Source organism: Harpia harpyja, chromosome 2 (genome assembly GCF_026419915.1).
Source record: "Harpia harpyja isolate bHarHar1 chromosome 2, bHarHar1 primary haplotype, whole genome shotgun sequence".
NCBI lineage: Eukaryota > Metazoa > Chordata > Aves > Accipitriformes > Accipitridae > Harpia > Harpia harpyja.
In genome coordinates, this window is record NC_068941.1 from 36,481,188 (window position 1) to 36,505,302 (window position 24,115).

A 24,115-nucleotide genomic window follows, 5' to 3' on the forward strand; every position below is an offset into this window, starting at 1 on the left:
TCAGTTTGTAACTCGTAAATCCCAGGCATATACCATTGTATCTGTATTCATTTGAAAACATATTCAGCATGCTAATTTCTTTAATGAACATATTTATTTTAATGAGGTGCCTCCAAGGTCCCAACAACACTTAACCTTCCAGAATTTAGGTTTCTGGTGAACTTTGTGGTTCAAGTTCACCTCCCTCACCAGATTTCCCGTTTTTGCAACACCAGTAAAGATGCCATTCTTTCAGTAATGCATCACTTTTTTTCTGATCTAATACTTCACTGCAAAAAAAAAGTGTAAGGTACTAATATCAGCACCCTGTTGCTAAACACTTTTTTGGAAACAGAGTAAGCTACAAGAACATTTTTGTGTAAGATAAGATTTTCATACGAACAAAGCAACAGCAATAGAGAAGAAAAAAAAACACCTTAAAATTTGCTTCCAGGGTTATACTGACTCTAAGATGGGAATATAAGCAGGCAGAGGACAGAGGACAACTTCATTGAGAGTAGAGGGTAATTATTTATTTCTCTTTTACATTTTCTCTGGAGATGCTATGTATTTTCAACAGGATGAAAAGTCAAAGCTAAGGGAGTCAAACAGATTTAGGACAACTCACGCACCTTCTGAGATGATGAACACATTTAATCTGAAACAGTTTCTTCTATTCACCTCTGATTATTGGAGAGAAATCAGTGAAAAATGGCTCCTGGAGAGCAGCTCGTAGCCCTTTAAGGAGGGAGCTGGGGTCGAGCGCAGCTCTCTGGACCCCGCTCCCAGCGGATGCCTGAGCAGTGCAAACACTGACCTAACCCGATACCCTTTCGTCGCTCTACAAGCACCTTTTTACATCAATGCCCTTTCAGTTATGTACTGATCAAACAATACAAGCCCTTATGTACAACAAAGTGCTCTCAGTGCGCTGTGTCAGCACAGGCTAATTTAACAGATTCATTAACACGGGGCTGACACCGAAGAGACTCTCCCAGCTCCAGGTAGGATTGAGTTTCTGGCCATCTGCACCGAAACGATAGGCTCAGTTAGCTCTGCAATGGAAAGCAAGTTCGCTAGTGACGGGAGGGGAAGGAATTTTTACAACATCTGCTGCATTTAGCTCTCCAGAGTTTACAGCTCTGACATGTTGAGGTTAGCCATTCAGGACAGCGCACAGGAACCCAGATGGATGGGGAACAGCCTGAGAGTGCATCTACAGAGTTTCTTTCCCAAAGTCCCCAGACAGCTGTGGCCGTGCCCTGCACAATGTCTCCGAGGTGTTCCATTAGCAGGCTGGCTCCCTGCGCACACGTGTCCAGAAGAACGCTTTCTAAACACAATTTTACTTTTAATCAGGCCGTAGTTTAAACATGTCAAGCTGACGCTGCAGCTTAATGATACTAGTGACTTAAAAGCTGCCCCAAAGCACGTGGAAGAAAGAAAAAAAAAATAAACACCTGCCACGTAAAATACACTAAAACATGATATTCAGAACTTGGAGGTGTTCCTGGTCTCTGCGTATTTTTGTGATCGAAATGATAGCTTCCAGTAATGAAAGGTATTTATTTGCTGCATTAATTTGAAAAGGAGTTTAAAGCCCTGATTTGAGTAAGGGGAGCGCATGCCTACACTTGTGCAACCTGATGGGAAGTAGCTAAGGCATGAAATGCTAGGAAGATGGCTGCAGATGGTTTCATCCTTCTTTCCCCATTTAAAAACAAAAAAAAACAGTAAAAAAAATCCCACATGCCTCTGTCAACTAGAACATATTTTTAAAGGTGGTGCTAAAAAACCACGTTCCTTCCACCCAAAGATATGGGATGATCCGAGTGGCAACAGTTGGCTATGAACGTGCCTCTATCCCAGGCTACCTCGACATGCTTAAGCATTTCTGAACAGATTTTCTGGTGTCACCATCTAGACCATGTGAACCAAACTCACAGATGGAGGCAAATAGTAGTAATTTACTTTTACTTTTTTTTACAAGGGATTCTGATGTATTTACAACAGTATTTACAGAATCTTATGCCCCAAAGGATCACCAGATACATAAATTTGTTAGCCACCTAAAACATCTGGGTTCTGCATGTAGCAATGATATAGGGGCAAATTGGAAGGAGAAGTAAGTAATGTACAGGGAATATAATTGCAATTTCACTATCTTTACACTCGTAGCAAAATATAACTTCATCAGTATGGTCATGATGTATTAGTATGCCAATAATCTAGCTTCTGATGTGGTTTTTATTATGATAGCAAGCCAGAACTGAAATTTGGGGTTAGAGAGATCAAAAGGATTTCCACATCTGCTAAGTAGGTCAATCACTTTACAGTTAACCATACAACAGTCTACACTCTGGAAAGTTTCTTTTTCTCCTCACTTGAAAATGCCATGATATATAATTTCTGTATAGGAGATGCTGAAGGGAAGCACCATTCGTACTTTTTCCCTTTTGCCTTTAAAAGCAATTAAGCTGTATGAAAAGGTGACAAAACCAAATCATCATTCACAAGCAGACATGCCAAAGAATACGTTTTCAATGAAGATCCAGGGAAAACACATTTGGACTTCAAAGGAAGAGCCAACTCTGCACTACACCACTCAGTACGATTGCCTGGGAACCAGAAATCTTCATCAGGAAATGTCAGAAATTTGTCAGACCATCTCAGCAAGTAGATGATGGGAAATTTAGTTTGCCTCCAGCTTTGATTCTTTTAGACATGGAAAGAAAAGCTTACTTAATGAAGCTTTGGAAAAAAATGGAATCTTCAGACAATCACTGTATGAATAATTAAAGATATATTAAAAAGTTATAACATGTCTCTAAGAAATGGTTTTGCCTCAACCACCCGTGGTTATTCTATGCCTGAGTGTAAAGTAACCAACTCCACAATGCATTTTGGCTTCAAAACAGATGTACAATGCAATGTCACTTGATCCTCCTCCTACCTTTTCATAGGTAATGCTACCACTAAGGCCATGAACTGTAATTATGCTAAAACTTGAATTCAAAATGCCATTGCAATCTTTCAAATCCACTGTATGCTGTAATCACAAGGCATATTTGGCATTGATTAATGCACGTCAGCTCATCCTCAAATGAAACAATGCTTGCTTTTAATAATTGAGGTGGCATTTAATGTATGAAGAAATATAAGGATTTAAACACCACCAGCAAATTACAAAGAAGTTAGATGTGGGTATCAGTTACTATTCATGAAGAGGTGTCATTTACAATAGGTGACAATGGCTTAAGTACTGTCAAGTAGGGCTCTGCGGTTTCTCCTCATGCATCCACTAAGGAGCAAAGGTTGCTCCATGGACCAATACACTCCCCTACTTACAGGACGGCAGCTCATCTTCTTTTTAATGGTGATCGAAGTGGGAAGGTAGGGAGTAGCAGCAAGTGATTTAAGGGCTGAGAGGAGAGGTTGGCTGCTCAGGAGTGATCTGTGGACTGTGCTGCAAGACCCCACAGCACAGAGCATCAGCGAACCCTGCTAAACCACAGGTGCTGTAAAAGGCACTGAAGTTTCTTGCATAAAAGATGCAGCATATAGTGGATTTGCTATGTTCAGTTTTAATTTTAAACTGAAATGGTAGTAACAAAAAGGAAAGTGCATGGTTGCTTGCATATTAGTTACTAGACACAAATCCAAAGCCCAGGAAACAAATAGGTCAGAATACTGAAGACAGACAGAATGATTATACAGGTCAAACTGTTCAACGAATCAGATTAATCTCATCCAAAAGTGTGTAGCCTTTTTGATATTAATCATCCATTTTGCGGTAAAGCAAAAAATCTGGATTAGAAAAGATGCGCACCTGTGTTGGAAATTTGTGTAAGTTTTTCTGTCGCTTCAAGGGGATTCAGATAATGTATTTTTATCACCTTGACATATACAGTGAAAGTAGGAAAAACGTCTCTAAAACATCACAGATCAGTTAGCAAAGAGTCCTCTAAAATTAACCCAATGTTAATTGAACTGGTAGTGAACTATCAGAACAGAAATCTAATGAAAGTAAACAAGCTGGACTCAACTGACCCCTAGAGATCAAGTGATTGAGTTAGCTACATCTTCTGATGCAGAATCCAAGCCAGGGCTCAAGAGGCTGCAAAAAGCCATGGTAGAAAGGCTGATTTTCTATTATACTGAATGAAGTTTATACAGCTCACAGAGCTCCTCATTTTTCAGAACTCATTTTCTAATCAAACAAGTCACTTTCTTTAACTGTGGTGAAACATAGTGCAGGCTCTCCTATTTTGTTCACTGAAAACATGGGACATGGATGAATAAAAACTGAAGTGCTACAATGCATTACTTTGCCCTTATAGTTCAACACCACAGATGACTGAACAAGCAAGAAGAAAACATTTTAAAAGAATACATTTCTTCCAATAATCCCAGGAAATCTCTATTTTAGGGAAGAAATAAAATGCAAGGTAGATGAAAATCAGGACGATTTGCACATTGACATGAAAATTTATTACAGTTCCCTGGATGAGACAATCATGACTAATAGTCAGAAATCACTGACTGAACAATGCAACCCAGATTCAATTCTTCCTCCATATGAAATTCTGGCTAACGATAGCATATCTTAGGGGATCATCAGAATTTATTTAACTTAATCTCATTTGGAAAACTCATGTTTGTATCGCTTAATCTTTTCTACTCGTGCCATACAAGTCAAGGACACTAGCTACCATAATACCCAAAGGCCAGAGAGCCCACCAAAGAAATCTACCACTGCAGGAAATTACTATTAATCCAGTCCTAGCAATGTTAAACCTCTATTCTTTGCTTTTCTTATATGGATGGAGCCTGCTATTTCTCTTCTTGTCAATTAGAAATTCTTGTTTATAAATCAACATTTGTGACAACTTAGTCTTTATAAGACTATACTCTCTGATTGGTTCCCAATTAGCTAATCTCAATTTTATTGGAATGGGTGTATAAGTGAAAACTAGCTTGCTTGCTTTTCTTTGGTTTTATTTTTGCTCTATTCCACCCAGCTTTCTGGTTCTCTGTAAAATGTGTTGTAAGGCTGTGACTGTTAGCAGTTCACAATGTTTTTCCTCCATCAGTACTCTCACTCTCAGTTTTGTTAGATAAACCATGCATGAAAACAGTGTTCTGCATTATTGAAATGAAGCCTTAAAACACTTGTGACTAAGGAATCAAAAACCACAAAAGCAAAACAAAGCCCTGCTGTCAGAGAGCCTGCAGGATGAATAGAATCATAAAACCGTTTAGGTTGGAAAAGACCTTTAAGATCACGAAGTCCAACCATTAACTTAGCACTGCCAAGTCCACCACTAAACCATGTCCCTAAGCACCACATCTACACGTCTTTTAAATACCTCCAGGGATGGTGACTCCACCACTTCCCTGGGCAGCCTGTTCCAATGTCTGACAACCCTTTCAGTGAAGAAATTTTTCCTAATGTCCAATGTAAACCTCCCCTGGTGCAACTTGAGGCCATTTCCTCTCATCCTATCACTTGTTACTTGGGAGAAGAGATTGACACCCACCTTGCTACAACCTCCTTTCGGGTGGTTGTAGAGAGAGATAAGGGCTCCCCTCAGCCTCCTTTTCTCCAGGCTAAACAACCCCAGTTCCCCCAGCCACTCCTTATAGGACTTGTTCTCTAGACCCTTCACCAGCTTTGTTGCCCTTCTCTGGACACGCTCCAGCAACTCAATGTCTTTCTTGTAGTGAGGGGCCCAAAACTGAATGCAGTATTCGAGGTATGGCCTCACCAGTATCAAGTACAGGGGGACGACTCCTTCCCTAGTCCTGCTGGCCACACTATTTCTGATATAAGCCAGGATGCTATTGGCCTTCTGGGCCACCTGGGCACACTGCCGGCTCGTATTGTCAACCAACACCCCCAGGTCCTTTCCTGCTGGGCAGCTTTCCAGCCACTCTTGCGTGGGGTTGGACCCAGCACTGAGCCTTGTTGAACCTCATACAACTGGCCTCGGCCCATCGATCCAGCCTGTCCAGATCCCTCTGGAGAGCCTTTCTGCCCTCCAGCAGATCACCACTCCCACCCAACTTGGTGTTGTCTGCAACCTTACTGAGGGTGCAGTACTCGATCCCCTCGTTCAGATCATTGATGAAGATATTAAACAGAACTGGCCCCAATACTGAGCCCTGGGGAACACCACTTGTGACCGGCCACCAACTGGATTTAACTCCATTCACCACCACTCTTGGGGCCTCGCCATGCAGACAGTTTTTTACCCAGCAAAGAGTATACCCAGCGAATAGATACAAACCTAATGACTTGATTACAGTGCGCACACATGGGAGTACGCTTTCCTGCTGGAATATGCTCTGCCCTCTGAACCAACGTGTCTTGCTCATTTAGCTGAGGTGCTGTCGCAAATTTTTCACTCGGGGCAGTTGTTCCAGGTGGTTTAATACTGTTTGATGTCCATCCGCTGGCAGGAGCTGGGGAAAGAGTGCCAAAAGCATTTAGAAGACCATCTTTCCGTACCAAGTAAACTATCCTGAAATACAAGCAACCAGCAACATTCACCTAACATCTTTGTACAGTGTATGCCAGCCTACTTAAAGGAACAAATTAGAAAGCACTTATTTTCCCCTCCTCCCCCATCAAGTCAGTCCTACCTACTTTATGAAATGTCTGTGAAATAACACAGAATGGTTTTGGCTAACTTGTAGAAGTAGTGGACAAATTTTAACATACTAAAGAAGTTGGGCGAAAGAATATACAACCTGTGAAGGCATTATTTTGCTTTAGATACAAAAGCTGAAGCCAAGAATATCAGTGTATGAACAGACAGGAGAATATGACATACCTACTCAAAACATTTTACAGTGAGTGCAATAGATCATATGTTATTACTAACAGATTAAACAAGAGCACACATTCAATACAACATGTACAGGAACTTAAAATATAGTACTGCATAAGGAAAACATATTTCTAAATCGAATTTAAACACTAGCCTAGATCACTAGATACTGCCAATCTGAAGCACTCCAAAGTCCACATTCGCATCCTCTTTATAAAAGTTATGACACAAATAAAAACCTGATGTTTTCAGAAATGTATCCATCCACACACCATTTGTGCTCAGGTTTTTAGAGTTGTAGAATAGACATAAGCTTTTACGGTGTACGAAAAATGCATTTACAAAAACGAAAGGCACAGATGATACTGTTACCAAGGGTAATGAAGAAACAAACAGTCCTCTGCTTTTCTTTCTCCTCTATTGATATATGCACCTTGGTAACGTACAAGCTACAGCAACATGAGTTTATGGGAGCAGTTATTCCTGTCAAGTGGAGAATTCTTTTTCTTTTTCAAGTACGCTAAAAAACCCCCACGTTTCCATAGCCTTTTGTTTGTAACCACGGGCAAGAGAAACCATGAGTGTTTACTCAGTGTCCTTGCCTTAGTGCAGCCATACTAAATCTTGTAAATCAGAAAGCGAAATTAAGATCTGAGTGAAAACTCAGAGAGAAACAACCAAGTAATGACAGACATCGGACAGCGCAGGATGATGCTTCTGTTGCAATGATGCAGCTCTCCAACACAAGGTCAGGGCATCAGTACGTAGCTTTGCAAAAAGACTAGTTTGTGGAACTATTAATCTTTGTGCTAGTCTTCCTCTCTCATCTTTCATATCATCTTCCAGGGAAAAGATGAAAAATTGTTTATCATTATCTGCCTTAATGTAATGCTGATCAGCCTCGGCCCTACAGAAAAGCTGCAAATACCTTTCAGGTAAAACATTGCATTCCCTGCTCAAATGGAAGTAGCATACTAATTCACAGAGAAGATAAATTTAAACAACAATGAATACACAGAAAATTCAACAGAAATGCCAATCCCTTGCTATTTACAGAAGTAAGATAGCCACACACTACACAATTTAATCAAAACAATCCAGTGAACTTTAGTTAACAAAACCCCCCACTACTTGTGTATTTGTAGGCTAAGGAAACACAGCTGGAAGAGAAATCCTTTTTAACACCAATACTTTTGTACTATAATTATGACTGGTATTAAATCCACTGATATGGGCTCAATACCTACTTTTGCTTACTCTTTCTCTGTATGAAGAAGCAATATAGTCATACACCTTTTTTTTGTCTAACTGGTTTTCTCAAATCAAATTCTCTCAAATCAGGTTATTTCAAGACTGACATATTTTTGGATCCTTTTCAGTATCTGGAGTAGCAAAAAGTATACCAGTTCACCGGGGGGGGTTGTTGTGATTTTGTTGTGGTTGGTTTTTTTAAATACAAGACTATTGATTATATTGAATGTATAATTAATTAATTTGCAATATCTTGAAAAAATGACATCTTGATTCTAGAAACATTCAGCATTCCTGAGTAGAAAGTATTTAGGAGTAGAAGCACTTGATCTTGAACAAGTCACTCGGCCACTGTAGTTCATTTTAGGTTATAAATGCTTGCTAAACTGAAAACATAGGAACAGATAAAAATGGAAAAAGGGGCAGTAAGTCTTTGAAGACATGAACAAAAGTGGTTTTGATTAATAGCACTTTCCTCCTCTGTCACCACACATGGCTGTCTAATTTTCAGGTCCCATTTCATGAGAAGACAAAAATACACACTAAAACCAAATCTGTTTGAAGACCGCTTTTGCCATAAATCAAATTGCAGTGCAGCTTCTAGTATATCGCTAATTTCTGTTTGAGTTCTCTGCTGAATCCCAAAGCCCATTCAGACACATCAGCTAGCTCTTGTTTGCACTGCAGAGTTTTAAAAAGTCCTGCTTGATTAAAAGGGAAAAAAAAAATTACAAACATCACAATTATTTCCTTTTCTTTGGTCTCATTACAGCTTTCATTAATACTGTTCTTATGAATGATGCTTTTCTGAACACTACCCAACTCTAAAGTTACTACTGGTGAGGAGTAGAATTTGTCTACATAAACTTTCTCTACAGAGTTGATATACAGATCAGTCACTTCCGAGTTATTCAAATCACTAAAAAAGAAGAGAAGGAGATAGTCCATCCGTTTGGGAAATAACTTCAGTCTGCTAATGGCCCTATGTTAAAACAAAAACTCTCTTTTAAGCAAACCGTAATATAAACCACACAAACTAGTACTGTGTCAAGCAAGAGCTGTGGCCTAAACAAAAACAAGCTGGGCATTTAGCATTGAGGACCAGTGAAGGCAAATGGACCCACTCCACTTCCACTGAAATCGGTGAACTCAAGTTCAACGCCCAGACCTTCAGCAGACGCAGGACTCCCATGGGATCACAGCCACAATGCAAACAGAATAATGGGAATAACAAATAAGCCCTAAGCCTTCAGATACTTCTATATTTGCCAGAACATTTTTGGATACTGCACAAAAACTAAGTTCTAAAAGGCTTTTCGACTGTCATTTGTAAATTTATGTCACTATTTGGTCTACTATGATGGGAACAATATCTAATTGATCACTGCAGATGCCATAAGCAGCTAAGAACTGAGACAGAAAAGGTTGCCTTGTGCTCAAAAATCCTTCAAAAGCAAGACCTTAAAGCATTTTATTAAATGCTCTCTTCTTCCATCTCTTGAGGCCACTGTAAAGCCAGGAAGCTCCCTGCCCATGCTTACAGTTTGTCCCCACAGCATTCTCTCAAGGGGTATTTTTCTCTTTGCTGGTATTCACTTTAAGACTTTGTTAGTCTTGCACAGCATTATTCCCCTCTATTCCTGTTCTGAAGTGGACTCAAGTTACTTTCAGTTCAGATTTTTCATCCTAAAAAAAAAAGGAGTCAGTCTGCTTCTACTGCCTTTAGATCCATACTCTTGTTAAAGAAAATACACCAGTAAAGTATAGTAATAGCCATTTCACCACATTTATTATACTGATTTCCTTGTAAACCTTCTGCAGTTGTTCTGCTAGATTTTTTTTCCACCATAGATCATTCTCCCTTTCTTACCGCTTGATTTGCCTCAGTCTTATCTTCCTCATTCCCATCTGAACACCAGCGGGAGGACAGCTTTTATTGCCCACTTGTGTCTTTCCATAGGCCACAAACATGCCTTTAACACTCCAGTAATTTTACCAAAGGTTCATTACGTCCACTGCAACCCACAGAGCATTTTTTTTGGTGGTGGTGGCATTTTTGTTTCTTTGGTTCAGTTTTTTATTTAAACAAACAAACAAACAAACAAACAAACAAAACCACAAAAAAAAAACCCAAACCAAACACTGTTAGTTCCCTACTTAAAATCTGTATGAATTCTCGGTATTTTTTTCCAACAATATTCCACCTCTTGTAGCTACAGAATTTCAAATATTAGGTCTGTTTTCTTGTTTAGAATGAACATTGATGTTTCCCAACTGTCCCTTCTACTTAAACAGCAAGTTTAACACTCCTGTACTGGACAAGACGTTTTTAGATGTTTTTTCTGCAAGCAGAGAGGAAGGGGACACTCTCAGAGTTCACGCATTCTCCTCTTCTCCTTTCTCTTCCCTGTTCAATTGGAAACCCTTCAGACTGAAACACAACCACATGATTTAAAGAAAAACATCAGGCCTGGAAAACTTATGCAGGTGTTTTTTCTTGCAATGAGAAGCTTTCACCAGGGCACACCAGTAATAACAAGGTGGGTACAAATTATTACACTCAATCTAAGCAAAGGCATCTCAACTCTTGGCAATCATTCTGAGCGCTCCTGTGGTTTGTGCTTTATACTTTGCTTTTTACATTTTACATATATGATTTTGGATCCCATCAGCAGCTCTGTTCTCCAAGAGTGCTGGGGAGGTGCATGCACATTTTTAATTGCAAACGACGACCGTGTGGGGATGGGAAAGGAAACGTCTCCAGCTTCCTCACGACACAATCTCACCACATATTTTCTGGGCGCCACCTTTGTTGCTTGAAATGGGACAGAGTGAAGCAACTTTTGTGGATGCTTTGAAGAATTATAAATTATAATAAGTAAATACAATAAATAAATAAAAGAAATAATTTATAAGAATTACACACCCCATCAGGAGCTATTTTACCCTGAGTACCAGAGAGGTTTGGGTTCTCCACAAGTCATGAAAAGGTCTCAGTGGCCAAATTTTGGAGTTTTGCAGGCTTCACTTCACCTTCGCTCTCTTTAATTAAACCCTCTAAAGCGCTGTTGATTTGCACTTGTGTATTGTCATAGCTGGCTTTGCTAAACCAGAAAACACTCTGTACCTGACTATTAACTTTCTACTTTATTAGGTTTACCCTCAGTGTTTGCTTTCACTAAACTCCTTGGTATGGCTAGTTTAATATTTAACAAAGTTTTAGGCAAGGTAAAGAACTGGCTTTTTTTCTTTTTCAAAAATCCCAGTGTGACTTTGCCCTTGTTAGTCTAACAATAGGCTGTTCCATCACTGAGCACATGGATAACTGCAAACACTAGCGAAAGGTTTGGAAGACAAAGGGAGAAAGGCGGATACTCGGCGGTGCCAAAGTCACTTTGACAGAGGTTCTCCGGTGCGTAGCAACAATACAACAGCCTGAACTGTTTAACGCTCACTTAAACATAACATCAGACTTCATGTAATATCTATAAATAACAATGCTACTTTAAGCAGTGGGAGTGCCAGAACTTCATTTTAAAGTGTTCTAGCTCAGTGATTTATACGCTGCTATCAAACTACTGTATTATAAATGGAAAATATAAAGCTGCATACGTCCAATTTTTCTGACTTTTCTTAATATATCTGTACAATAAGAAATCTTCCTGTTCCTTCCCTCCAAACCAAACAGATGGCCGGATGAAGCAACGTGCCTGAAAAGCTCGGCTGTCAGCTCGTTACATTAGCCGTATATAACACCCCATCCACTCCCAGGCCCGCGTGAAATCACACAAGTTCAATGAAGAAAGCTACAGGACAAGCAAAAGGGGAGGAAAAAAAACGAAAAACCACAAAAAAAAACCCCCCACAACAACAAACAAACAACCCACCAAACCCCTGTGTTCAGCAGTTCTCCTTTTGTTTCCTATGGAGTCTTGGAAGTGCAGTCAGAGCTAAACCCCCACCACTGATTAAAGGCGGAACAGGAAGGATTAAACCATTATCATGTCTTTAAATGCCGGCAAAGGCTGGTATGCGCCCTGTGGAAAATCACAACAGGTGCCACCCCAGCCCAATTTCAACAACCCCTGCAACTCGAGGGGCTAGTTCCTGCGCTAGCCACCAGCCTTTCAACCGGAAAGGCTCTGGCTAAATTAGCTGTAAAGCATCTTAATTAAAATGAGTATGGTGGTTTTGGCTTACTTAGCCTGTCTCCTTGTGATTTGTTACATCACACACCATCACAAATTTGGCACAACTGGCGTCGCTTTTAACGAAAACATGCCTGGAGGAGAAAGTGAAAATGAAGACCTGGATGATAGTGTTTCATTTCTCTAGAGTGACAGTTTAGAAACCCATTCGGTAGCTTTCTACAGATAACATTTGCCTCCCTTGCTTTTAGCTCCTGTTCTGACCTCGACAGCTTGACTATGCCTGTGGAGAGCATGACTGCCCAGTCTCACTCACACGCAGATTATCTGCCAGTTTTATGGAGCTGATGTTTAATGTTCAATAGCGATAAGAATGCATTTACCAGAGAAACATTGACTTTTCATTTGTTGAACAAATATTAGGCATAATTCTTGGATGTCCTACACCTGTACATCTGAACAGGACACATCACTGCTCTGAGTCGGTGCTAGCAAATGAAGGGGAACTGATCTGGTCAGTCAGTCTGTGACAACAGGCTAGTTGCTTTTTAACAAAACAAAGACAAGGAGCATCTAATTTTGAAAGTCAGTGAATATTCCCACTCAATGGGTGTGAAATAATCACAGAGACAAATAATCTCTTCACCTCTGTTTAAATGACTAGAGAAAGAAGCATGCATCTATCTGATTTACATATGCAATTAGTTTAAGCACACAGCTTGGTGCAATAGCACATGAATTTAGCAATACCAAAGCACAGGAAAATTGTCAAAGGTCGTATTTGTAACAGAAAGTTGAGTTTCTGTTCAGCAGATCCTGTAGTGAGGTACAGCAGGTCATTCTGCCTCCAACAAGTAGGTGGTACATTTCTGCATCATTACTATGATCTGCCCCTTCTTAAATAAAAACATTCAAGTTTTAGAAACTTATTCATTTTTTTCACCATGTCCGCCGGAGTTACAATTTCATACTACCATCAAATTAAGGTTGACATTTATAAATTACTCTTGTTTCACAATGGGGTTTGCTTGGCTAAGTGACTTCACATTACTTAACTTGTAAGAATAAATTCTTGTGGTTTGCTGTCACATGACAATATAATAATTTAGATTAGATGAAAAATTAATAAGAATAACAGTCCATACACCAGGATCAGGAAGCTTTTGTGTTTTGACCTGTCAATCATATCACTTTTATGGACAAGGCTTTCTGTTTTTATGAATGGTGACTGCATCGTGGAGGAGCAATCTTTAACAACCCTTTTTAGTGAAAAATACTGGAACTGTTTATGTTTTGGGACTGTTTCTAGTAGAGGCCTTACCAACAATATAAGGATTTGCCTTAACAACTTGTAGCGTTACTCCAGTTTCTTCCCAAAGTTCAGATCATGGCCCTCAATGGGCACGTAGGTCCTTGAACTCCTAAAATACCCCTGCCTTTAACTTCCTGTTCTACAAAGGAAACAAATTGGGATGAGATGGCCCTAAAAACAACATTGCAGAACTTTATGAACAAGGTGATGCTGACACAATAGATTGGTTGCCTTTTCCATGCAAAAATATTCCCAAAGCCAATGGGGCATCAACTTAACTTACCCAGTAAGCGTGGCCTGTAAGGTCAACAGAACTGAGATGGGGGCTGGGGTGATTACAAATGAAATACAGAAAAACAACAGGACAAGGACAGAAAGTGCCACAGTCCACCCCTTTGTGGATCTGGAGCAAAGCCTTACTTTTTCATTTTGCATTTTGCAACAGCACAATAAGTCTTGGTGTCTCCCTCCCTCTCCCCAGCTTCATACTGTTTGACCTCGTGGCCAAACTCCCCAGTCTGATATGGTCTGGATTTTTACCCCATATTTCTTAGCAAACCTCTACAGAATAAGTCACAAAGAAGGAGACAAAGACCCAAACTGTCAGTATGTGCAGGACAGGATGTCAAATCACACCTAGGAGCAGGCTTGTATTTTCTTCTGCTTTTAAAGTTCTAATATTATCGAGGGAATAGGAAATAGGAAAAAAAAAGCACAAGACAGCACACTAAGGATAACTCCAGAGATGGTAAATGCAAGCCTACCAAACACATGAAAACTGTAAGGAAATAGCAGAATTTTTCAAACAAAGTTGCCTGGGGAGCAATTTTCTATGCTTACAGTTCTCTTCCAAGTGCGTTCCCTCTGCTGAAGGGAGCATGTGCTTAACACATGTGCTGGCTCGGGATTAGGCAACTGACAGTTGTGGGTATTGCAGAATATGCTGACATTCCCAAGCAGCTCTACTGGAAGGGGATTATGTATCCCAGTGGTATCAGGCTGAGAGAGACCCTGGGAATAAGGAAATTGGCACATGTAGGTAACTGGTCACTTAAAACTGCAAGCTTTGGACACTCCTATCGCAAACCTACCCCATCCTGTCCTTGTACTCAGCTGACAAGCCCAGGAGGAACGAAGGTCATCGATTGCAACGAAACCCTCCTCTCTAAGCAGCAAACCAGCTTTTCTGGCTGCCAGCTGTACCAGCCTACCACGGGACCCCTGCGAGACCCCCATGAGTGAAGCAGGATGCTGCCTGCCCAGCTCCTGCACGGGAAGGCAGGACACGGTGCTGGCAGCACCGTGCCTGGCACTAAGCCTCTCCGGTCCCCACTGCACTAGCAGCTTGCCCTCCAACAGCAGTGTTTTGAAGATGCTGGGAAAAAGGAGGCAATTTTGCGTGAGAAACGTAACGTTGGAAGTCCTGACTGCTTGTGACCATCACAGATCTGCTGCGCTTTCCACGAGAACAGTTCGTCTCCTGGCCAAACTCCAGTTTGTGTAACTGCATTTACTGGGTAATTATACTTTCTTAAATTGTCCCAGCAGTTTCAATTTGCCACGGTGCTATTCGCTTCCTTTCAAGGTGCCGTGGAGTGTTACAGTGTGCTGACAAGCAGCTGTTACGTTTCACCCAAGAAGTGACTGCATGGTGGTGGTGGGTGAAAGCTATTCCTGTGCGTGCATCGTGTGCTTCCACACAGTACTGGGCCTGGAAAATGCTTTGGGGTTCCTTGGGGGTGAGCGATGCTACGTAAGAATAGGGTAACAGTTAGCTATCAAATAGTAGAATAACTCACTGAGATGTAGCTAGGATGTTCTGAGTAATTTTTTTTGAAATTGAATATAATCTTGCAAAAAGCTTTTCCCTCTGGTGGGTGAACAGAACATCATAGCTCAACAGAAATTAAGTGAGAACTATTATAAATTCTAGCCTGTACACTTAACACACAGTAACAGCCACAATTTGGCTTATTTCAACAATTGAAAAAAATCAACAAAACAGGCAAGAGAGGCTGATAGCAAATGCATAATTTGGAAACCACTGTCCAGGCAGATGCTACGGCTGTACTGTGTGCATGCCCCACCTGCCCTCCATCTTCAACTCCTTGTGCACCCATGTCCCAAAGATCAGACTTCTTTTATTTGTTTGACAAGCCAGGCTTTTATCCTGCTTATCCAGCTTCTTACCCATGCCTTAAAAGAAAGCATGAGGCAGCCATCCTTCATTTCCTCTACCAAACCACTGAGGAATCCTTCAATATCGGGATTTTATTCCAAAGGGGAATAAAACCTCTGTTACCTTCACAGTGGGTGACTAGCCTAGTAGCACTTGTGGGCACCCCATGAGTGCCCCCCAACAGCACATGGGCATAGTTCAGCTCCAAGAGTGCTATGACTGTGAGATCACTTGGAACACGATTGACTGCTGTGCAGAGAAACCCAGTGCCTGAAGCATCTCCAGGTTCGCTATCCCCGCCATTCATTTTAGACTATCTTTTTCCTTCACACCTTTTTCTTGCCAGGTCATGAAATAGAGATCAATAGAGTTCATAACTCAGTTCCAACAAAAACCTTCTGACACCTTTAGGCATCTCTGCACAATGTCAAAAGAAAAAAAAAAGGGAAAAAAAAAAAAGGAAAAGAAAAAAACCCGAACCCTAAACTGAAACCAAAAAAAGAAACCATGTAACTTTTAATAAAAAAAAAAAAAATAAGGGTATTCCCTGGTGGCCTATCCAAGAAAGAGATTCCAGCTAATAAACAAAAAGATGCTGCCTGACCAAATGACTGATCTGTGTAGTCAGACATCTTAATAAATAAAATCACTGGTAATATCCATGCCACACCATCAAACAGCAGATTACAGCTGCCCCAGACTCAAACAAAATCCTGCGACATGCCTGCTTTGCTATGGAAACAACTTAGTATTATATACAATGTTTATTAGAAGGGTGAGTGCTATTAGAGCTACAAAACTATACTCCAAATAAGTTTCTGCTATTAATAGCATACTGATATACACATTTACATAAGATTATGTCTTCCTTCTAATTATTTCCTAAGCTAGACTTCAACTATGAAATCAAGGGGGGTTTGTTTGTTTAAAATTCTGTCAGGCCTACGACCCACGAAGCCAAATTTTGTTTGGCCTGTGAAGCACTGGCAATTTTACTTTAAAGAAAACTTTATGCTCACAGACTGCAAACAAACAGCACAATTAACGACTGAACTCCAAACATGCACTGAAACAGTTACAGTCTTTCTTCTTCTTCAGCATGTGGCTAATTTTATCAAAAGACTCAAGTATTGAAACAGTTTTACCTGTCAGACTGCTGGTTTCAGCCTTACTGAGTAAGCTCAGGTACAGCAAAACCTTGGATATTTTTATTTGTGTAGAATATAGGCCTGAGAAAAAAAATGCTGATCCTGTTTCTCCTGTAACCATGCTTAGGTCTCTCCCATCTGCTAGTTTTGCATTACCAACTTGAATGACATGGGCAATGCATGGCACATAAAACCAGAGGAGAGCCTAGGGCAGGTTTACAGGGCAGACCTGCAGTGAAACCTGTCAGATAACCTCTGGACAGTCCTCCGGCACCTTGGCAACTGTTGGAATTTCAACTAAATCACGAAACACTTCCTTTCAACTCAGAAATTGGGCTAGCAGTTGTGCTAGGTACGTTACTTCTTCACTCATTTGCAGACTCTGCTGTAAGATGAAGACGCCTTCAGACTGATGAAGTCAGATAATGTAGAAGATGAACAAAACCCAAGAGCATTCTGACATCTCCAAATAGTCCATTTTTCCTCACCATTTCAGCAAGCATCTCCATGTAGTGGGGACAAGTGCAGACCAGCTTCCCATGGCAGCGCATGACTCCTCAGATGCAAATGCTAACCAAAGCTCCTCCAGCACCTGGGACATCATACCTTCTCCTGCCCTTGTTAATTCCCAGGCAGCTGCCATTTACACTGCGGTGTTTTCCTCCCTGCACTTTCCCATTTTAGGAAACTTCGAGTTTTCAACGCCTCTTTCCCCTACAGTTTTTATTTCTGCCCTGCCGCCACCCCCCCCACCCCCTCCCCACCCCCAGTATTTTTGGAGGAGGTAATGACTTTGCTTCTTTGGAAGTTAAGCAGTGCATCTCAGGACCCTACAGCAAGGCAGCACAGAGCTGGAATCCTCATGACCACTGCCTTCCACCAGCTTCTTTATCACTATGAATTTCATAACATTTTGTTAAGCTATTCTGGAATATAACAACCAAAAATTCTCTGGCTGGCTTTCCCCCTCACCTACCTACTTGGTACCTCTAATGTGGAAAAAAAAAAAAAAAGGGGGGGGAGATTTTCACATTATTCAAGAGAATGGGCACAGATTTTCAGAGAAGTATGGAACTGTAATTTAATTCATCCCTCTAAATCTTTCTCCTTCATGTGTCCATCATTTAAAAAAAAAAAAAAAAGTCCATTTCAAACATCAGACTTGTATTAATACTAAAGCATGCTAGTAGGATTTAGCAGTGAAACACCTACAAACATACTGAAAATGGGTGTGGTACTATCAAAACCCCAAGCTGACAGGTGGTTTCTGGGCAAGTGAAATAAATTTATCACTTGGTGAGACAGAAAGAGAGTTACGTCAAACATGGAGCACAATCAGTCACTTACAAAAATGCAGTATTATGATATTCCCACAAACATTTGCCTGCAGTACACATGCTACCAAAAATGTAACTTTAAAAAGAGTTGGGGTTTTTTTCCCCCTCTAATGATAGCTAACTCAAAGAAGTAAAACAATGCTAGAATTAAACTGATCTAAATTTAAGTAAGTCTTTACCTTATTCCTTAAGAATATACTCAATATTTGACAGGGAAGTGTAGAAATGACTGTGTATTGCCATCTTGAGGTTTGCTAGCAGAACTGCACATCCCAAACAAAAATATACTTATTACCAGGCACAACAGTAATTTAGCCAGATGTGCCAAAGCCATTATAAAACACACAGCATTAACACCAAATGTTTTATCTTTATTTTTACGCCAGGGCCTTTTCTGGACTGGATATACATTTAAAGAGGGAAAACCCTTAACAGTAGAACTAAAAAAAAAAAAAAAAAAGCTACTTAGCATCTTGGATCCTGTCAGAAAGAGAATCAAAAATATTCATCTCATTCTTACAAGAAAAATCTTCAGTTAAAGCTTAATTAGTAATACAGATTTCCCAGGTCCTTTGAAATTACTACTCAAGTTTAGTTCAGCACCAAAGACTGATTCAGTTTAAGAAACAAGTTACATTAAAAGATTACCCCAAATTACTGCATGTAATATTATGAAAATATAGGTACACAGTTACACATGTTGCATGTCTTAATACAGATATCGTTGTAGCATAGGAGCATTCATAAAGGTAATGGCATGCTTTCCAGACATAAGACATTTTGGTGCAGGTTTAAAGGGTAAGAGAATCACTAAGCTACTACCTTTGAATGTAGGTATGTAAATTGTCCTTGCAAGAACCCACCTTTAAACAAATCTCCATATCACAAACCTATGCAATACTCTGGCACCCTGCTCCAATAAAACCTATAAATGTCAAATACATAACCACTCTAATGTTTTAGCCTTTTTTTTTTTTTCTTTTAAATTAACACCTACTTCAGAAAAGATCACTTGGAAAACACGTCTGTTAATATTCCCACCCCTTTGTTGAATTTACAGTCACATGGGAACCACCAAGTTGAAACTGTGAGGTGCATTTATACATTTGATTGGTATATATGCTTTTAATAGAGGTCAGAGACACCTAATTTTGCTTGTTTGTGAAACCAATTACATCTGTGAGGCTATTTACAAAGGGCTACTGGTTTACTAAAACTGCTAGATATGTTTTTCTTCTCCTCTTTTCTAAACACGCTGGCCTGTACTCAAAACACACAAATAGCCATTTGAAGGCTGCTGTTTTTACACTCACGTTGAAGTATGTATTCCTGAGCTACCCAAAGGTCTTTAAGCGACCAAGAAAAAGCCTCACTGAAAGTTACCTGCTTGGTTTGCAGGCTGCCAGCCCGAGTACTTGGCAGCACCCAGGGGTCCCGTTGGCTTGAGGGCTGCAGCAGATGTGGTGCTGGCGGGAGCAGGTCTCGCATCCACGTCTTCTTGGCGGGTGGGCACGCTCCTCGCCAAGGTGGCCGTAAAAGCAGCAGGCTGGGTAGCCTCCAGGGAATCACTGTTCAGAAATGAGGGAGGAAAAAATAAAATGCATTTCTTGCTAGAACAAGAGAATTTGTGAAATGGAGATGTGGAGTGACATTCCTGCACCTTGGTGCAACAGAGCGGCACCCACTATTCTATCATCACCGATGCTGCAGTGATCACTCCAGGGCAAGGCTGTGAAAGTTATATTTTCAAGCGGTTTTTTTAAGAACTGGACACTTGAGTAATTTCTGCCAAAAGTCAATACAGACAACTAAATCACTTCACAATTTCCACCTAAAATAATTAAGTGTTGGCATGATACAGACTAAAGCAGAACCCTTACAGTAAATTTGGTAACCTCCCAGACTTTTTCAATACTTTTTTTTTTTTCCTTGGAGAGTAGGCAAATACTCATATAGTCAGATTATACTTGTAGATCTTAATAAAAGTCATCAATCTAAAAGTGACTGAATTAAATGCAATTTTCTTCTATGGGCCATGGCTGCCCCAAATGATTAAGTATTTTAAAAGAGCTATAAGTTTCTTTATTCATTAACAACATGTGCAATATTTTATATTGCCTCTTCAGACCAGTTTACAGCTGCTTCTATATTTTAAGGGTTAGCAGAACTCTTTTAGCTATTTAAAAACACACGTGATGAAAACTGCACTTAATCACAATTCATGTAGAGTGTAAGTAGTCAGTAATTACATTGCCAGCAAGAAAATTTTTCATTTCTCATTTCTCATTTCCAGAGGCTGTTCGAAAATAAGAAAGTTAACATAACAAATTTTTTATGCAGTGTAACGGTATTCATATAATGGATATTTGCCTTTGGGAAACTGAAAACAAATATTTTCATTAATAACCTTCAAAGTAGAGGAGTAATTGCTAATGAAGGTCATTTGCAAACTAAGAGGATCACAAAAACAGGAAATGAACTCAACAACGTTGCGAAATACAGCCAAAACAATTCCAAATACATATTTTGTGCAGTCTGGAAACCCATCAGTTAACACGTTAGAAGCCTTGTATTCTTTCCTCTATTGAAGAAAAACAAATTTACAGCACATGTGCATCGTGCATATTTCACCGGGGTCATTCACAGAATTATAAATTGTGCCAAGTTCGTAAAGTAAAAATCCTTGAGCTATTTTTACTTTACAAGTATTGCACATGCACAAGCTTGCCTTGCCCATGCGACATGCAAGAACTTGAACATACCATGAGGCTAAAACGCAAGTTCATAACCTTGATTTTTTTGTCTCTAGATTTACACGGTTAATAATTGATGTATTTAGAATCTTTTCCTGGGTAAGGGATAAAAAATGATTCCCAGTTTAGAGAATATATCTGAATGTTCAGTTTAATGAGTAACAGCTATTGCATTTGTAGGCTTTTGATAACAGCAGTAGCTGTGCCGAACTGACACTCTGATGGATTTGCTATACGCAGCAGGCACAAGCCCAGTGAAGCACAGAGTGAGACCTTGCATTCTGTTACGTTCAAATGTTAAAAGATATTTAAAGACATTTGTATAGCACAAATGGAGGCATTTAAGGTACACATTAGACTTAGGATACAAGTCTCTTTAACAACAGATTTTGAGGCAGTGGACATATATTGCATAAAAGCACTGCTGCAGACTGAAAGAAAAAGGATAGGAAGACATCTTTTGACATGAAATAGCAGCTCAGTGGTTGAAGATGACAAGGTAGTTTAGGATTGGCTTCCACTATGAAAAAAGTGCATGACTGCAACTTCAGTGTCACAGAAACATCCTTCTGTACTGTTGAGTACATTTGACATGTAGCCCATCAAATCCGCTCGAGGCCAGAGCACCATTACAACTTTAAGAATTCCTCAAAACACTGTTGGTCCTGAACCCAGAAAGTTTCCTCCTCCTCCATCCAAAAGACTCATCACCATTTGTCAAATCACTCTTCATGTCTAGAACCTCTTTACTGCCTTTGTCTGGAACATATAAATCATAAATAAGAAAATCCTACTGAGTCAGCAACTGTCTTTACACAGAAGAGGCTACTTAACAAGCAAAAATGGATGCAAGACAAGCAAAAAGGGTATCCTTCAGGCAGAAGAAGGATAGAAAAATGTAGAAATGGCTGAGGTGTGCTGCTGACAAACTGCAGCCTTATTGTAGATATAGGCAAGGAAGTAGACACTGATGCATGCCCACAAGGCTAGTTGTAATGCTGATTGGTACCTCCACCATTGACATTTTCATGGTTTAATTCTGAGACTTGTGAATATCATGGCACGCTAGTTCCTGAAGCAACAGATTATTGGAGACACTTAGGCTTTCATTTAGAAATCCAGTGAATCCTAATGACCCCAAACTAAAAGACAATGATAAGCCCAGCTATAAAACCACCTGTGATTTCTTTTTTTATCACCTCTTGTGGTTTATATGCCAGGAGCCTATCCTGGAGAGAAGCTTCCCAAGGGAAAAGCTTGAAGCCATCACTGACAGAGGGGATCGTGTTGGCCTCAGGGCAAAACTTCTGAGAGATCTTGGACACCCTTTGTACTTTGTGCCTGGTTCTTTCAAGCCAGAGTTGAATAAACTCAAGCCAGCACTACAGCCTGTTAATTTAACAGGCAGGCTACTACTGCAGCTCGGCAAGTCTCTCCAGTGTGATATTGCCCACCTATGGTGGGCTGCAGGAAATAGTGCACACACCGGTTTTCCTGAATTACAGCCTCTAATCACACAGTTGCCTGGGAGTGCGTGTGTAGCATTCTCTGTAGAAAGACAGATCCATCTTTGTCTCACTTTCAAAGAAGTGCTGCACCCTGGAGACATTCAACCTTTTAAATGCTAAACTTCTTCAAATTCATGCTTCAAAATTAATTCCTCAACATTTTACTTTATGGTCTTCTACACTGAGAAACCTCAAACTCCTATTATTTTTAACCATCTTTATAAATATAGCTATGTATCTTTTCAGAAGCACACTTAACTTCTACAAAGTGGCTGTACAATACCCACAATTAGTCCTACTAGTATTTTGTAACTCACTAGGATATTGTACAATGACAATGCAAGATTCATTACCTAGAAAATACACAGTTTGAAGAGACAAAAGTATATACAGAAATTCAAGAAAATGCATCGGTTATGGAAGAGAGCTCCCATCTACTTTTCAGTGTCATCACTAGAAAACTAAAGGAGGAATGACAAACCTTACGTATTTACCAAGTTCCATATAAGTAGCTTTCTCAGGCTTCCCAGATGACACTTGTAGGTCAGGTTCAGGTCAAGCACATTTTGATGTCAAAACACTTGTACTGTTATTAATGACAAGCCTCCTTCTAACTCGAGCTTTAACCTTTTAACTCTGTTTCATAACTCTTAAATCATTCCTCCTCCACCTGATGAGTACTTACAGCAAAAAAGAAAGTTTACCATGATGAAAACTAATGCAAACAAGAGTCACATCCATTTTAAGAAAGATGATGTTGCTTGCAAGATGTGAATGCTCTGCTGTCAAGCTTTGGGCAAGGGGTTTCAACACTGCGAGAATGAAAGAACAGTGGAACGTCAGCCTGACTGACTCCAAGTCTCGTGTCCTGAAAACCCATAATGTGTTTAATTAATAAGTTATGGGAAGATTAATCAAAATAATCTTGGAAGTGTGTTGCAAGGGAAACAGATTGCAAAAACAGTCCAAGAAAAACATCCAGTAAAGAAGAAAGCCGAAGACACCTCTCTATCTTTGACATATGCTAGCTCGTATATGACATACTCTCCTGAATTTCCACGGAGAACAACTCCGGCACAGCGGAGCCCTATTCTATCAGAGTAAGGACATGTATGGAAAAGAAAGAACTTTCTGGGGGGCCAGTCTGAGACCTGGGGACACACATACAGGGCTCCAGTGCCAGTGCAAACTTTATCCAGAGCTCACAACAGGCTCCTCAGACTTACCCCCTCCTGATCCACAAAAGCACGGTGGAAACAGGCAAAACAGACTAAAAAGCAAGTAATAATTCCTCTGCTATTCCTCCTCATCTTCCTCCCCAAATACCAAACGCTGTATTACATTCTGGTTTTTGGTGGGAGGACAGGGAGAAAAAGACTTTTGCCAGATGACTGTCCCACCGCTGAACACGGTACTGAGAGCTTCTTGGATGCTACAGAGGGGCAGTGGGCAAGGAACCTGGTGGGGAGGAAGCGAGTCCAGGTTACACGTGAAATGAGCACCAGTTTTTCAGAGGCCACTCCAGGATATTTGCATCTGGTACCACACCCACTTCCTTCCCAAAATCAGGTGCACTAAGACAAGGCTGAACACATTTCAGAGGCATTTTAAGAAATTTGCACTGGAAAATCCTTCTGAATGTATTTGGAGGTTTTGACACCCCCCGC

At 40.3% G+C, this 24,115-nt stretch overlaps 1 protein-coding gene across 10 annotated transcripts in view; it reads right to left on the minus strand.

Annotated features, from left to right (window-relative positions):
- PDLIM5 (PDZ and LIM domain 5) overlaps nt 1-24,115 on the minus strand; it is a 134,535-nt gene that overhangs the window by 9,903 nt on the left and 100,517 nt on the right. For all 10 annotated transcript variants that reach the window (XM_052776111.1, XM_052776191.1, XM_052776181.1 and 7 more), the window contains 2 exons: nt 19,571-19,755; nt 6,270-6,444 (listed from right to left, as the gene is read on the minus strand). In XM_052776111.1, coding sequence (XP_052632071.1) covers nt 6,270-6,444; nt 19,571-19,755 — 360 coding nt within the window. The remainder of the gene's footprint in view (nt 1-6,269; nt 6,445-19,570; nt 19,756-24,115) is intronic.